We start from the raw sequence: 16,586 nt of genomic DNA, 5'->3' as shown, positions 1-16,586 counted from the left end.
TATTCAGATTGCTGGCAATTTAAAGGAGTCCCATCAGATTATCATATTTGATATATTTTTTAGATTGATAATCCAGATTACTTTTTATGAGGTAATTTAAATTATCAAAGAGATGAGTGGCTATTCAGATTATCACGTATTTGATAATCTTGTAATAATTTTTTGAACAAAAATATCTTCAAAACATCGAACGATTTTCTTCCTCGCGATTGGTAACGAAAAGAGGAAGGGCTAAAACTAACACCCTCCTCCACAAAATCCGACCAGCAGCGACCCCAAAATCGGTGAATTGGAGGGCCGCCACCATTTTCCAACCGCCGGCCGTCGGTAGCTATCGGGAAGTATGGAGAAAATGCTGGTTAAGGCAGGATCTGACGATCCCTCCTTCCTCCCTTTTTTGTTTGTTTATTTGGTTAACAGGGCCGCCAGCGAGCCACATCTGGTGCCGCCGGCTGCCCAAATGTTGTCGTCGGAGTCGCCGCCGCCTCTCCGAATGGTGACCTGCAATCACTATGCAGAGAAGAAAGACACGGCATGGAGGAACTGGCGGTCCCTTTCTCCTCTCTTTTTTTTTGTCTGATGTGAGGAAGGGAAACATTGGGCTTGGCAAGGATCAAATGATGTCAGTCACCATCGACGGCACCATGCCGGACAGCCATAGGGGGTGGGATGCGGGGACTGGCGGTGTGGATGAGGGCGGCAGTGTGGGTGGGTGAAGGTGGCGATGGAGGCAGCTGCAGAAGACGCGGGGTGCGGATTCGCCAGAGGGGCCAAAAAATAGTGCAAGGGGTGGCACGGACGGCTAGTAGGTCGGAGACGAGATGGTTGGGTGGTCGGAGGCGAACAGCTAGGGTTCGGGGGTGGAGCAGTCAGCGGTTGGGAGGATTGTGGCGTGTGGGAAAAAAAAAGAAAGAAAAAGAATAAGAATAAAAATAAAATATTATTTTATATATATAATATATTTATAATATAATATATTTTTATTTTTTATTTTAAAAAATAAAAATTTTATTTATAAAGTATAATTTTTAATAAATTTAATTTAAAAATATTTTATAAATTTGATGTTATATTATCAGTAATCTGATTGTCATGCCAATCATATGAATCAAAATTTTTAATAAATTTTTATAATATTATTTATATATATTAAATATAATAATTAATATTATTAATAATTTATTTAAATTATAAATAATTTAAATTAATAAATAATTTAAATTATCATTATCCGACAATGTATCAAATACAATCTTGCTTACGAGCCGAGAAAGATGCCATATTAAATAAAGTAAATGACTGAGCCACTTCCAGATAAAGAGTGCATGCATTGATCCGAGAAGCACCAGAACCTCATAATTTTTCTTTTCTGTAAGAATCTTAAAAGAATGATTAGTTTGCGAACCCCTTCTATTTATGGTACAGAGGGAGAGGCTTTATTCTCAGTTGCTGCGTACACCTTTCTGCCATTGATCTTTCCTTTCCTTTCCTCTTTTTTTCTCTGTGCTTTCCCTTTTCTTTTTCTCCAACCAAATAAATCCAAATCTCTTCCGTCCTCGTATCCATCTCCCATCTCCCTCCCTTTCCATTAAGCCACCATCCTCCCTCTCACTCTTTTTTTTTTTTTTTTTCTTTCTTCCCCCTCTTCCACACAAATCCTCCGGCGCCGCACATGGAAATGAGCCACCTAACCGCCGCGACGGCGTTCTCGGAGTCCGACAACGACAGCAGCGTCTGCTTCAGTGACGCCGTCCACATGGAGGCCTCGGTGGTGGACTCCACCACGGCCGACGTGGAGGCCCTCCGCCGCCTCTCCGACAACCTGGGCTCCGCCTTCCAGTCACCGGACTTCGATTTCTACGCGGACGCCAGTATCGCCGTTGCCGGGAGCATCCCGCGCGAAGTCGGCGTCCACCGCTGCGTGCTTTCCGCCCGGAGCCCCTTCTTCCGGGAGGTGTTTGCGAGAAGGGAGAAGGGGGTGCCGGCGAAGTTGGAGCTCAGGGAGCTGGTGAGGGACTTGGAGGTCGGGTACGAGGCCCTGGTGGTGGTTCTTGGGTACCTCTACAGCGGGAGGGTGGGCCCGCTCCCCAGGGGGTTTTGTACGTGCGTCGACGAGGAGTGCTCCCACGAGGGCTGCCGGCCGGTTGTCGATTTTATGGTCCAGGTGCTCTATGCCTCCTTCACCTTCGACATCTCTGAGCTGGTCAACCTCTTTCAGGTGAGGCCATGGAACTGGTTTGATCTTTCTCTGGCTTCTTTTTCTTGTTCTCTTGAAGTTTTTCTGGGGTAGTTTTGAGCACAAAGATGAGTTCTTGATTGGGTTCGAAGTCTGTTTCGGTTGGACGTGGGTTCTCCAAACATTTGATCTTTACTGGTTGTGTTCGTGAGTTTCTCGGCTGTTTTTAAGTAACGAGTTGCTTACAAATGAATTCTGGATTCGTGATTTCAGTCAGTTTCATGTGTTTTTTGAATTTTTGCTCCGTTTTAACTTTTAATTAATTGTTTGTATTCTTTCTCTGTCGGGTATAAGACGATCTTGGAGTTATATGCTCTAAAATTTAATATTTCTTTGCTCTACTCTTTTATTAGTTCTTGCTTCTTTTGTGTGTTGGGAGGTTCAAGATTTTAAGTAATGTTTGCTAAAAATGAGTTCTTGTCCTAATTTGCTTTTCCCCCCCCCTTCCTTTTTCGTGATGTTCCCAGTGTTTCTATGTAAAGGTTGTCTTGAGAATCAGTTCTTGATTCGGTTTCAGTTGATTTTGGAGGTGGGTTGTCTTAAATGTGATCTTTGCTGCTTGCTGCTACTTTTCTTCCTTTTTTTCTTGATGTTTAGTAGTTTTAAAATAATAGGTTAGCTTAAAAATGAATTCTGGACTGGGTTTGAGTTGAAGTAGAAGGTGATTTATCTGAAAAAAATGATCTTTTTCTTAATTGGATTTTAGTAACGATGTTTAGATTGAAGATGATCTATTTGCATCTTAGAGGATGGAAAGAAGTAGGTGGACATTGATTAACAAACTTTCCAACGAATTGGACAATGAACTTTATAGGTAGTTCAATTTGTTTGAACTTTCATATTGCTTCATCATTTATATAATTGCACTTCTAACACTTGTCACGGAGATTATGAAATTGGCGTTGTGGCCCTGCCAATTTTCCTATCTGAGATATATGCTCTGTCACTGCAAAGCCTTCACACTTTCTTTTTCACAACTTCTATTTTCGTTTAAATCTTCTCTTTTCTGACCCTTCCACATCCGAACCCCTCGTCAATCTGCATCCTCCTCGAATTAGTTGATCAATCCATTTGGATCTGAAGCTTACCACAGAATTTGCAGGGCTGTTTGACATGGGAATATTGTCCCTTCTGGTTTTAAGCTTGACCTTAAGGCAAGCTTTACAATCTCCAAATAATGTCCTTTTGAGCTTGTATTAGTAAAAGCTATGTTGCAAATATGTCTTAGGAGATATTGAAATGATGTTGTAAAGCACTTAGGCAACACTGTTATATGGAAATTGCAAGGTTGGTTTTGACTGAGGTCCAAATAATGTTCAACTAGTTTAACCCTATTCCTGGAACCTAGGTTTCTTGATTGATTTTATTGTAGTAGTTAAGCTATTTTAAAAAGCCTATAAATTTGGGCGATAGTTTCTCTTTTTGATTGCTGTTCAGCAGTTTGAAAAGGTGGTAAGTTATTATTCTTTTTTGTTTCATTGCAGAGACACCTTCTTGATATTCTTAAAAAGGTGGCTATAGATGACATACCAGTGATTCTAAACGTTGCAAATATGTGCAGCAAGTTTTGTGCCAGATTGCTTACCAAATGCATTGAAATGGTAGCCAAGTCAGACCTGGACTTTGTTACACTTGACAAGGTGTTGCCTCCAGATATTGTCAAGCAAATAATGGATTTGCGGTTAAATTTTGGAATAGCTAGACCTCAAATCAATGACATTTCCAATAAACATGTCAAAAGAATGCATAGAGCTCTTGATTCAGATGATGTTGAATTAGTTGGAATGCTGCTAAAGGAGGGACACACCTCTTTAGATGATTCATATGCTCTGCATTATGCTGTGGCATATTGTGACTTAAAAATCACAACAGAGCTTCTGGATCTTGGACTTGCAGATGTTAATCACAGAAATCCAAGGGGTTATACTGTTCTTCACATAGCTGCAATGCGTCGAGAACCACAAATTATTGTGTCCCTCCTAACAAAGGGAGCTAGACCATCTGATCTAACATTAGATGGAAGAAATGCACTTCAAATCTCGAAGAGACTTACGAGGTCTGTGGATTATTGTAGATCTATTGAAGAAGGAAAGGCTTCTCCAAAGGATGGGTTGTGCATTGAAATATTAGAGCAAGCTGAAAGAAGGGACCCACCAATAGGAGAAGCTTCTGTTTCTCTTGCAATGGCAGGTGATGACCTGCGTGGAAGATTATTGTACCTTGAGAACCGAGGTGATTTATTTTTTGGCCTGCAGAATTGTTTTGCATTTTTATGATTCATTTTTCTGCCTGCAAAATTGTTTTGCATTTTTATCTTTTTGGGAGTTTTGCATGTTTATCTTATAACTGCAAACTTATGCTTTTATTGTACTCTGTTAAATTCATATGCACACATTCATGTAAGTTACCATGATGTTGCATGTCATATGGAATATGGTACTAATATCTGTTATTTTTCTTAGTTAACATGCATGCAACCAGTATCTTATATTTCTCATCTGTATGATTCTGCAGGTAAGTTAGCCAGATATTTTAGCTCTGTTTTCTGATTGTCAACTGAGAATTGGCAATCTTTGATCCTTGCAAACTACTGTTTGCAAGTCTCTGCGCTAACTATACCCTATATGCATAACAAGAAAATCTTAAATCATATCTTGGAGCATATAAAGTGAATTTTACATGAAGAAAATTGATCACTAATTAAAACAAACAATATTTGTGTGAACATGAAAAATAGTGCAGTAGAACGATGGAGACCAATGTAAATTATGATGTTAGGTTGGTTTTTATTGATTGATGATGCATTTGATTATTCTTGTATGATTATTTTACCGATAAAATGACAAACTGCTCGTGATTTCTACTGGAAATAATCATCAAACGTGTGGGTTAAGTGTGGGAATAAACATGCTTTAAAATGAATAGTGTGATGGATCATACACCTAAGCTTTAGGCTTTGGTCTTGGGTCAAGGATCTTGAGTGAAGCATTTTGTTTCTATGAACGTTGTGTATTATGGACCAGAAGTGAGAATAATAACAAAATCATTTTCATTACACAATCAGGTAAAATTATCAGATTTTAAAGAAAAAATGGCAGATTATGTAATAAACATATGGTACGTAGGGTGGCTATATTTTGGATCAGGTAAAGTTAGGTTTGACCCAACTGGCTGGTAGGTCAGTACTTTCCACCTTGAACGTCTAATGGTCCTTGAGCACTATCAGACCCATCTATACCTGGAAGACTCAAATCTGTAGTTGAATCTTATTTTAACATGATACTAAACAGTAAACAGCTAATACTCTCCTTTGCATGGTTTGCTGTACCAGACCAAATCGGACGATATGAGATGTATTAGACCAAATCAGATGGTATGGAGTATATCGTACCATACTGGTTTGGTACTGAAATGCGGTACAGAGGGTGTACTGACACTTAGTATGTTGAAATAGCCTTGTATCGAAACAATAACAGGTCGCCTAAATGGTGAACCTTGCTCCTATGATTAGGATTATCGAAAGTAGAAAAAATCTAAAACAAATTATAAATCAGTTTGTAATTCAAGTCACATGAACAAGCTCCTATGTATTAATTATAAAAGAAAACCTCTAATATCGAGTGATATTTTGAAGCATCAACAAGGGCGTTCTTTCCAAAAAAAAAAAAAAAGAAATCTAATCTGAGAAGAGGATAAAAAACTGCTATAGTCGTTTAGGTTCTAATGGATGCAGTGAGGTCATTTAAACATAAATCAAACTACATGCTTATCCTTGTATTTGAGAAATCATAAACAAGATAATTTTGCTGTCTATCATATAAACTAGTGGGAAAGGTGAAACCTTCTCTCTCTCTCTCTCATCCTTGATATATATATATATATATATATATATACATACATACATGTATATGTATACATATACACATATACATACATGTATATGTATACATGTGTATACATACATCTATATATCTATATATATGTATATCTATATGTATATCTATCTATCTATCTACACACACACACACACACACACACACACACACACACACATATACATATACATATATGTATATGTATATGTATACGTATACATATACATATACATATACATATATGTATACACACACACACACACACACACACACACATACATGCACGTACATACATGCATATACATACATATATATATATATACACATACACATACATACATACATACATGCATATACATGCATATACATACATATATACATGCATATACATACATACATACATATATATATGTATATATGTATGTATATATGTATGTATATATATGTATATGTATATGTATATGTATGTATATATATGTAAAGTCTCTTTGCCAGCCATCAAATCAATCTTGAATAAAAAAAAGTGTTGGGTAGGAATTTGAACATCGTAAAGGGTTAGTTGTGGTTGAACCGTGTGACAGTAGTAGTCTGACATTGTGGTAATATGGAAAAGAGTGAGTGATCCATCATTAGATTTGTCACCAAAGTGGCATCATAGAACTACATGATGTGATGTGTTGTGGGGGATGGGGCATGGGGGTCAATTGGGAAATGAGAATGTATTAATAGGAGTAATGATCACTGCAGAACTTCTCTAAGCATATGAAGGCATCTGCAATCAGCTGTTACTTTGTGAATCCAATTTTGTGATACTTCTGATATTTGTTGCATGACCATTCAGTTGCTCTGGCAAGGGTTTTATTCCCCATGGAGGCAAAAGTTGCCATGGATATTGCTCACGTGGATGGCACTATGGAGTTTCCCCTAGGTTCTACTTCAAACCATACAACTACAAGTCAGAGAACATCAGCGGATTTAAATGAAACACTTTTCAAATTCAAGGAGTACCTAGCTCGAATGGAAGCACTCTGTAGAACAGGTACTTATATCAGCATCTTGATCCTTTTTTTGATGTTCTTTCTGGTTTGATTCCTAGAAAGTAATGAAATTGGTAGTTAATTTATGATTCTCTGGCTGACAACTGTGGACATAGTTGGCTGGTTCCTCACTACTAATGGTTTGCCTGAGGTCCAGAGTTCAAATCCTCAGTGTTGCTCACTTGAAAAAAAGGATTCTTTGCCAGGAAGAGGTGAAACAATATATAGTTCACAGTTTAACATGTACACTCTTTTTCATGCGTGTGCTGGACAATAACAGGCCAACAAATACATCACTTGTATAGAGTTGTAGCCAAAAAATTTCCAATCAATAAAAGAAAAGCATAGGCCACACCCTGATATCTTAAGGGGATGGCTGAACTACAAGGAGAGTTGCTACTCTCATGGTGAATGACATATAGGAATAGAAACTGTCCACTTTACACCAGGTTGGCAATAAGGCTGCCACACAGATCAGAAATTATCTTGGAGGGAAGGAATATAGACGACTTTACAATGATTGATTTTCCTTTGGCTGGAGAACCTGGACATCTTTTAAAAGAATATAGGCAATTGTCATGGACAAACTAATCCATTGCTATGTAATGTTAATCAGGAAGAAGGAAAATGTTATCTTTAGTATGTGACCACACTAGAGCTGCAGACTGGAGTTGCAGATGTGAAACCAAGCGGTTCTTTTGCACCATAATTTTCATGCTTCAACCAATATCTTCTTTGATAACCTTTATTCAATCAACTGATCTGAATTGATAGCCTTTTAACATGGGTTTTAGATAATAGATGTTCGCCAAAGATCTTATTTCATTATCTTCACTTGATCTATTGGCAGAAGCAAGTTAATGAGAATATGTCTATGTTTCATAAGTCGTTTGTGTTATTCAAAAGAGTCATCTGTAGAGAATAAATAAATGTTCGTGGTCAAACACTCAGTGTAGATTGCATAGAGCTTAACTGAATAGTAGGGGAAAATAATCCTCTGACAAAACTAATGATGGGTTAAATAATGACATTTGACAGTGGAACTGGGTAAGCGATTCTTCCCACGGTGCTCGGATTTTCTTAACAAGATCATGGATGATGAATATACGGAGCTCACTTCTCTTGGGCAAGATGACTCGGAAGAGAGAAGGAAGAGATTCCTTGAACTGCAAGAAGGGGTGATAAAAGCATTTTGCGAGGACAAGGAGGAATTTGATAGGTCTGCACTCTCGCCTTCGCCATCAACATTACGGTCAAGAAAATGATGGTGGACATATCACATTGATTTGCACTACTTTTCTTCTTTGAAGCTTGCTTGTTTATTGGCTTTTCTTGCCACGTGATGGGCCCTTTTTTTTTTTACTTGTATTTAAATAACCTGAGCCTTCGAGCAAATGTTGTAAATAATAGACGTTTGAGTAATGTACATATCTATTTTCTAACTTTAGTCCTGGGTAGAATTGAGTAGTTTTATGTTATGATTTTAATAATATGGAGGGCATCAATAGTCTCACATCGATTATGAGTCAAAGGAGTCTCACGCTAATAAGGAAAAAAAAAATCTTTTCATGTGAGATGTTTTTTAAAGGACAAAATCGTGCGGTCTATGGATCAGAGCGGATAATATCTTACGTGACGGATCGAGCTTTTGTCTGTAACAATGGCGCATCAGGTAGGGGTCGAGGTTCGTCTCGAGTCTCTAGGATTGAGATCCGCCTCGGCTGACTGTGGGACTCTTCGGACTATACACATCAAAATCTCCCTTGATTGGGGGTTCTATTATGGTTCTAATAATGTGGAGGGCATCAATAGTTTCACATTGGTTGTGAGTCAAAGGGGATTCGTGCTTATAAGGAGGAAAAAATTCTTTTCATATGAGGCGTCTTTTAAAAAGCAAAATCATAAGGCTCATGGATCAAAGCGGATAATACCTTACATGACGGACTGAATTCTTGTCCGCAACAATGTGTTGTGGTGTAGAGAGGGCTTCTTTAGTCTCACATCGGTTATGAGTCAAGAGGAAATATAGCTTATATGGATTGAAACTTTCTTTTTCAACGTGAGGCATCTTTTAAAGGACAAAATCGTGAGGCTCTAAATGATCAAGGTCCATTGAAGTTTGAAGGTCCACTGAAACCTAAAGATGGTCATGAGTCAAAGCGGACAATACCGCACGTATGCGAAGGCGACAAGCATAAGCCAACCATCTGAGCCCATTTGACCTCTTGACCCATGACCACAACATTGGCGCCGTTTGTGGGATAGTCTCCTATCCATACATACTCTCTCTTGACTGGGGGGTTGTGTTGTGGTGTAGAGAGGATTTTTTTAGTCTCACATTGGTTATGAGTCAAGAGAAAATATGGTTTATATGGATTGAAACCTTCTCTCTCAACGTGAGGTATTTTTTAAAGGACAAAACCGTAAGTCTCTAAATGATCAAGATCCATTGAAGCCTAAAGGCCCACTGAAGTCTAAAGATGGTCATGAGTCAAAGCGGACAATACCTCACGTATGCGGAGGTGACAGACATAAGCCAACCATCTGAGCCCATTCGACCTCTTGACCTATGACCATAATATTACGTATGCTTTTCTACCCTTGAATTTGCACTTTAGGCTTCTAATTAGTTTTGAAATTACCGGGTACTTGGTATGCGATAGCGAAAATTTTGTTGAACAAGATTTGAACCGGCCAGCAAATATAAAATATATATATTGAACTGGTCCGTCCCAGTGGGCTGGCCCAAGATGCTATAAAAGCAGCAGATCCACAGCCAACTCGCAGTCACAGGCGTCGCAAGTCAGAACCCATACACGCATGGCTGCTGCGATTGTCAATTATAAGTTCTCTCTCTTATTATCGAGATGTACCCCTAGCTCTCTTTCAAAGTTCTCCTCCAATTAATTGGAAAAATAAAGGAGGGGTTATCATCGTCAGTTTAAAGTCCACCCAGTATATCTGAAGCTTACTGTGAATTCCCAACTGCTCGTAAACGTAGCTGCCAAATTCTTGCTGAAATAAACAACTTTTTAACCTCAGAGTAATCGTGCTCGCATGACCGCCAATTAGAATGGATGACAAAATCCTGACCAGCATGCCTTGAAAAATCTCCCAATATGCTTGGGTCGCCACATCGATCATGAGTTAGATGAATTTAGTGGTACCACATTGCCAAGTCAATTTTTCCCAGCTAATCCTTGAGACAGAAATCTGAAGACTTAATTGCAATGATAAAGTACCTGACTTAGCACTTTAATATGTATTTGGATTTTGAGAATATCCCAAGCGTCACTATCTATCTCATTCCCTCATCTCTCTATTTCATCCCCTTGTCTCTTCGAAGCATTGTTCTCTCCATCTCCTCATCTCTCTGATTCTGACCATGAAGATAATGCTCTAGATAATGTGCGTTGGTTTGCTCGGATGTTTGTATTGAATCACTGTCGAATATATCTCTTGAAAAAGATGTCGGTACGGAGCAATAAGCAAACTCTATATCACAGAACTGTTGAGTTATGTATTTGAAAGCCTATGCATACATCTCATACTTTCAGAATTATATTTAAGTATTTATTATGATGTAGAAGAAATGATATCATTAATTTCATATTGATTGAAGTCAAAGGAGAATTTAGCTTATATAACAAGGGACCATTCTCCTCACATAAGGTATCTTTTAAGGGACAAAACTGTGAGATCCAAAATGTCCCATATAGATCTTGAGCTATGGGCGGTAGGTCCAAACGGATAATACCTCATGTGTCAGGATTTTTTTTGCCCTATTTTGATGTAATAGAAAGAGTGGCACTTGGATTTTTCCCCTTCTTTGATTGGGATTCGGTTAATAACAGAATTTCTCCCGTTTCTTTCCCACAGATGTTATAGGATTGGATCGGGAGGGGGACGTGGCAGATGAATAGAAGTTTCCAGAGGATTTTTGGCTCATCAAACACTGCGAGGACTAGAACACACCTGAGTTCGGAAAGACAGAGGCCCTAAATGAAAGGGCCCTAAAACAACCAGGCCACCATACAGAGGATAGGCCCAACCCAGCTTAAGCCAGGACAGCCTTCTCTAGAAACTCCCCTACACCGCATGGCTTTGCATGCCCCCAATCATAGCCGCACATCCTTTTCTTTTGTTTATTCAGTTTTTGAGGAGCAAGGATGGGGAAAATCCTCCAAAATTTCATATCCATGAGAAGAAAACTGTTAATGTGGCTTGAATTTTGGATATCTTTTATGGGCTCGATCTATGACCCAATCTGAAACCAGTTTAACATATCGTCAATCGGTATGTCCTTCTATATCACATATCAATTTAGTACTGATATGATAAGATATGATTGATATGCGCTGGTATTGACCGATAAGATAAAACACGGTGGAAAGTAACACCTAATTTAGGTATTCTTTTCTGTCAAAAAAAAATACCAAAATCTGTGAAACAAAAAAAATGAACTACTAATGTCTTAAACCATACCGGCGCCGGCGGATTTAGGGACCTACATCCTCCGCCACAGCCCCTGGTAATTTCGTGTGAACATGGTATGGTTACACACGCGTACGCTCATGACTTGTGCTCATGAACTCATAAAACATGGTATGGTCCACGTGCTGCGACTTTTGTAGACGAAATGGGAACAACCTTTCCAGCAGATCAAAGTCTCGACCGCGTTTGAACGTGTCTCCCTCACCAAACTTGCTACCCAAGAAAAGCGTGCTTCTTCCATTCGCCGCTGGCACGACCGCGGTCGCCGCCGTCCCCAACCGAGAATTTGTTCTCCACGATACATGCAGCACGTGACGGCGCATCACAGCCGCCCGGTTTTAGATTGCTTGATGAACAACGTTAATATGAACGAACGGCTGTTGTTGGCTGCATGATGCATGCAGTGGAGGAATCCATCTACAGTCGCAGGCCCCACTTCCCACCTACGGCCAGCTGGTTGATGGTCGGTTAGCTCCTTTCCCAAATCCCAAGGCACAAAACAAATATGAAATCGAAGTGTCAGGGTGATTGCTCGGTCGGTAGTTAGTTATTGCTGCGGCGGTTGTTAGGTTGATGGTTGGGTGTTAGCTTGGATTGTTCATATCTGTCTGAACCAATATTAATTTAAAAATAAAACAGCCATATTTTTTTAGATTTAAGATAATTTTATTTTACAAAAATCGATGGTTGAAACAATTTATACTACCAATAACTGGACGTGCTCTCAGAGGGACCCAGGAAATAAATTTTGAGCATTGATAAAAAGTAATTGAAACAATATTTTATTGCTGACATCTATGTATGGTGGTAATTAATAATTGAATTGGGTGAATAACCGCCGTTACCTTGGTCTAATGGCTAACACAGCAAGTGCCACTTTAGCCGCTGGATGTTGTCGACGGATACTGTATTTACTAGAATTAATTTTTTTTTTTTCTTCCTGCATTTATGCAACAGGATGTTGAAAATCATTAATTAAACAAAGTTTAAACTTTCATGGCCACCTTAACACGGGGGATCAATTTCATCTTTGATCTTTGTGAGTTGTTGTATGATCCAGTTCACATTAACTCTTTGAAAGAGTCATGAGAAAGAAAAATTATACCTCACACCATATATACCATATCAATGATCTTAGCTCATTCTTACGAGCCTCATCAGTTATATGCTCATCTTATTAGTTAGTCTATAGAATGGAGACAAGATAATTGGCATAGTGTACGGCCAGCATAGGGTGCATGCATTCTTTTTTTGCTATTTTTTAGGAATTTGGCTACTTCCTTTCTTTATTGGTGGTCTTTTCTGCTATGTGGGGGAATTTGGCTAATTCCTTTGTCTTTCTTTAGTAGTAAATTTTTGAGAATGAATAAATTATTTACGAGGGACACTTTGTTGGCAGCAGGCACACTAGAGGTGAGTCCTCTTGGTGCGGAGTTTCCCGATAGGCATGCCCTTGTAATATATCACAGATTCTAATCAAGTAGAGCCAATATAATTTTGTTCGAGTGGTGGATGTGGGTTTATAAATTATACATCTCTTTGCTTAGCAGTCGCGGATTCTAGATATAATATTTAACATAGTAATTATAGCATAGATAGATTTCCTTTTCTTGTTCTTGGAAAAAATTTGATGTGATTTTTGCTCCTTTAACAATGCACGCAAACAACTGAAAAAATTGCATTATCCTTTTTTTCTCTTTTTTGGTAAGACAAAATTGCATTACCTTCCATCATGACAATCCCCAACAGCCCCTCTCTCTCTCTCCAGCTCTGCTTGCCTCCCTCAAACTGCTCTCAAGCTACTGCAACTTGATTTGGCGATTCTTCTAGCGACCTTCTTTTGTAGCTGGATGACACAAAAATATATCACAACGAACACCACAATGGTAGTAGCTACATTGCTTGTCTGCCTTGTTGCATGTGACTAAAGATACCGTGCGTGCAATATCTGATATTTTTACGACTTTTAAGGAAGTGAAAGAGTAACAGTGATACTATATTAAAGGTGTTTGATACATGCGGATGCATGTGTTATTGACTTCTTCGGAGCAGTGAGATTAGTCTAATTAAACTCATGAACAATTCAAAATTCATGCGAATTGCATATTGGTGGGGAGTTTGAATCAGCTCCTTGATCAACCACTAACGGTGCTCCAAGTGGGTTTGGTTAATGTTTTAATTGTTCTTTTACCAAATCTAAAATGGGTCATGTTGCCGCTAATTCTAAGTAAGTACTCAGATCGGCATCGAGTAAGTTGCATCTTGCTCTTGATAGAGATTGTACCCACAAAAAAATCCTCTTGTCAAAATTTGTCTGATGAAGAATCCTCTGATTCTTAAGTTAGTTGGAGTTCCAAAGATAGTGAAAGAACAATAGAAGTGAGAACTTATTCAGCGAGAAAAGGTCTACTTTGATCCTCCTCTTATCTCCCTTTATATAGAGATGGAATTTGCTATTATGTTGTAATTTCAGTCCTTTGGAACGTGGGAACGTGAGAGTTACTGAATTCAATGTGGATTTAATGGGTAGTTAATCAAGTTCATGATTTTTTAGTTATGAGCAGTTAATATGCTCTTTGCACATCGTAACTATTCTTGTGACTCTTAATCTTTCAGATCACTAATCATGATTTTTTCAATAAATACTCAATTAACATCCAAGTTAGATGATCAGTTCAATATCGATATAGTTGCTGATCTATGAGTAACCATGCTATCCGATTAGTTTTCAAATATTATTGATAGTCATCCAATAAGATTTAAAAACATAGAGGATTGTTAGTCTTCAATCAAATAAGAAGCTCAAATTGAGGCCATAGATTCGAGTAAATATCCCAACAAGCCCAATATAAAGCTCATCAAATAATTTCCTATCTAGATTGGGTCAAATAGTGAATGAGCAAAAAGTTTATATTCGACCAATTTGATGTGGCCTATATTTGTCACAAATTGTGATTGTTATTTGCCAATAACAGAGCATCTTACCAATCGATCAATAATGGAGCATCATGTGTTTCTAAATCAAAGTGCATTGAAGACAATTAAAGTCCAATAAGAAAGGCGATTATAGCTCTACATACTTATAAACCATGTTGCAAGAGGGTGACAACTCGTTCTCCATGCCTAGATAGTTATTACATGTTCTGTAATTATGGTGTGCCCATTCTTTCGGATAATAGTTCTGTGTTCTCACACCTATATATATTTGATTTGGGGCACATTTAGCTGCATTTTTTTCTCTCCTACTCAATCTGCTCAGCCTGCATTGTTAGATATTTATTGTTTCGCTAAAGTTTGGCCTAACTTAGACATTGAGGGTCCTCCATCGAAGCAAGTCCCGTAACCTTATATTTTTCTTCTTTTTCTATTTGGAGGTTGGGCTCTCCTCTCCAAAGTCCTCTGTGGTGAGGAACCGGTTTCTTCAACTAATCCATTCAATCTCATCACGTTAGATTTTAGCACCAACCTACCAGATCTTGCTAGGTTGAATTTTAGCGGCAACATTCATGGACTTAGACACGGTCCATGACACCTACCTGTTTAAGAACCTTGTCTGATTTGAGCGGCTACGAGAATAATGCACAGTATAAGATAAAAATGTCGCTTTAACAGACTATTTCTTTTCCCCTAATTCATTTGAGTGGTGAGCTCAAATCTGACCCACCACTCCCATGTTTCCAATTTATGTACTGCTAAATTGTTCGACGAAAACAAAACCAGGCAACAAAAATATTCTCAAATTGATCAGTCTCCCATTTGGAAAGAAAGATAATCTAAGAGATGACGTTTTAGCCTTCTTCTTGGTCCACCCTTGTTCCGTTGTTACCGACTCTCCAGATTAACCACCCTCACCTAAAATTTTCCTTTGAATAAAATAATCAATTTCCAACAACCTTAAGCGGGCATCCGATGCAAAATATTATTAATATGCTGATGTGGCATCATGCTATTGGTCCGAACAACGCTAAATGGATTAAAGCCAAGTCAAATCAAAGCTGCGAGTTTACCCATGTTATCATATAATAATAAATTAAGCATTAATATGACGCCGGCAAAGTGTAGGACGCTAGATCATGCTCAAATCTTCTAACTAGTTTGAGCTTACGATGATGATGTGGGTTGTTGCAGTACTAAATTGCGAACAGAGATCTCATACGGTGATGTAGATAGAATAATTTTAATTTTCGATGGTAGCTTTCCTTCTTTCTTTCTTCAATAATGTGGGAACGATGAGGGAAACATTTCAGCGAGCATGTCGCCCGCCTTCGATGCTGAACTTGACGATCATACCGCGGGGAGATGACCCCACGCCGAAAGTACGCGTCCGCTGCCCTCTAGAGATTACCCGATCCGCCGGTCACGCACGCAATGACATGCGTTGGTCAACCGTCAACATCTTGCCTTCACTTGCGGGGTTTTACTTCTATACTCATCTACACAGGAAAATTCTAAGATTTGTTGGTATCGGCACTAAAAGTCTAAAAGCAATGCTGATATCGTATGGTACACTACCGGCATGCTTGATATACCACAGTCATTTCAGCGTGTACGTGGACTTAGTACGTGATATCAGTATACTGAAATAGCTAATCATGATTTATTTTTAATATATTATTATTGTTTTAACATTAAAGACTCTCTTCACCCAGAGAAAAAAAGAAAAAAAAATCAAATAACCTATTTTTATTTACATAAGAATTCCTACTAGCTCATTTTATAGGTTTTTCATAGATGCTGGTTTTTTGGTATGATATTAGCCTCTTTTTTAATTAAAAAAAACTATATTTATTTTATCTATGCTTTTGCCTTTGATATTTAAATTAAAGTTACTATTCTTTTCCCTGCTATAAAATTAAAGCTAATGTCAGGCTAAGATGTGTATCTTTACAAGTAATTTTTTTTCTTTTTTTAGCTATTGAGACTTCCATCAATCACATGTTTATG

At 38.4% G+C, this 16,586-nt stretch overlaps 1 protein-coding gene across 1 annotated transcript; it reads left to right on the top strand.

The window, feature by feature from the left end:
• Positions 1-1,414: 1,414 nt before the first annotated feature.
• LOC105047992 (BTB/POZ domain and ankyrin repeat-containing protein NPR1) lies at positions 1,415-8,590 on the top strand. Its single transcript, XM_010927161.4, has 4 exons — positions 1,415-2,218; positions 3,721-4,468; positions 6,953-7,150; positions 8,187-8,590. The coding sequence occupies exons 1-4, from the start codon at positions 1,673-1,675 to the stop codon at positions 8,411-8,413; spliced, it is 1,719 nt and encodes a 572-aa protein (XP_010925463.1). The 5' UTR covers positions 1,415-1,672; the 3' UTR covers positions 8,414-8,590.
• Positions 8,591-16,586: the final 7,996 nt, after the last annotated feature.

The sequence above is a fragment of the Elaeis guineensis genome, chromosome 7, assembly GCF_000442705.2.
Source record: "Elaeis guineensis isolate ETL-2024a chromosome 7, EG11, whole genome shotgun sequence".
NCBI classification, from domain to species: Eukaryota; Viridiplantae; Streptophyta; class Magnoliopsida; order Arecales; family Arecaceae; genus Elaeis; species Elaeis guineensis.
The sequence above is the reverse complement of the archived record's forward strand: the minus strand, read 5'-3'. Positions and strand labels throughout refer to the sequence as shown.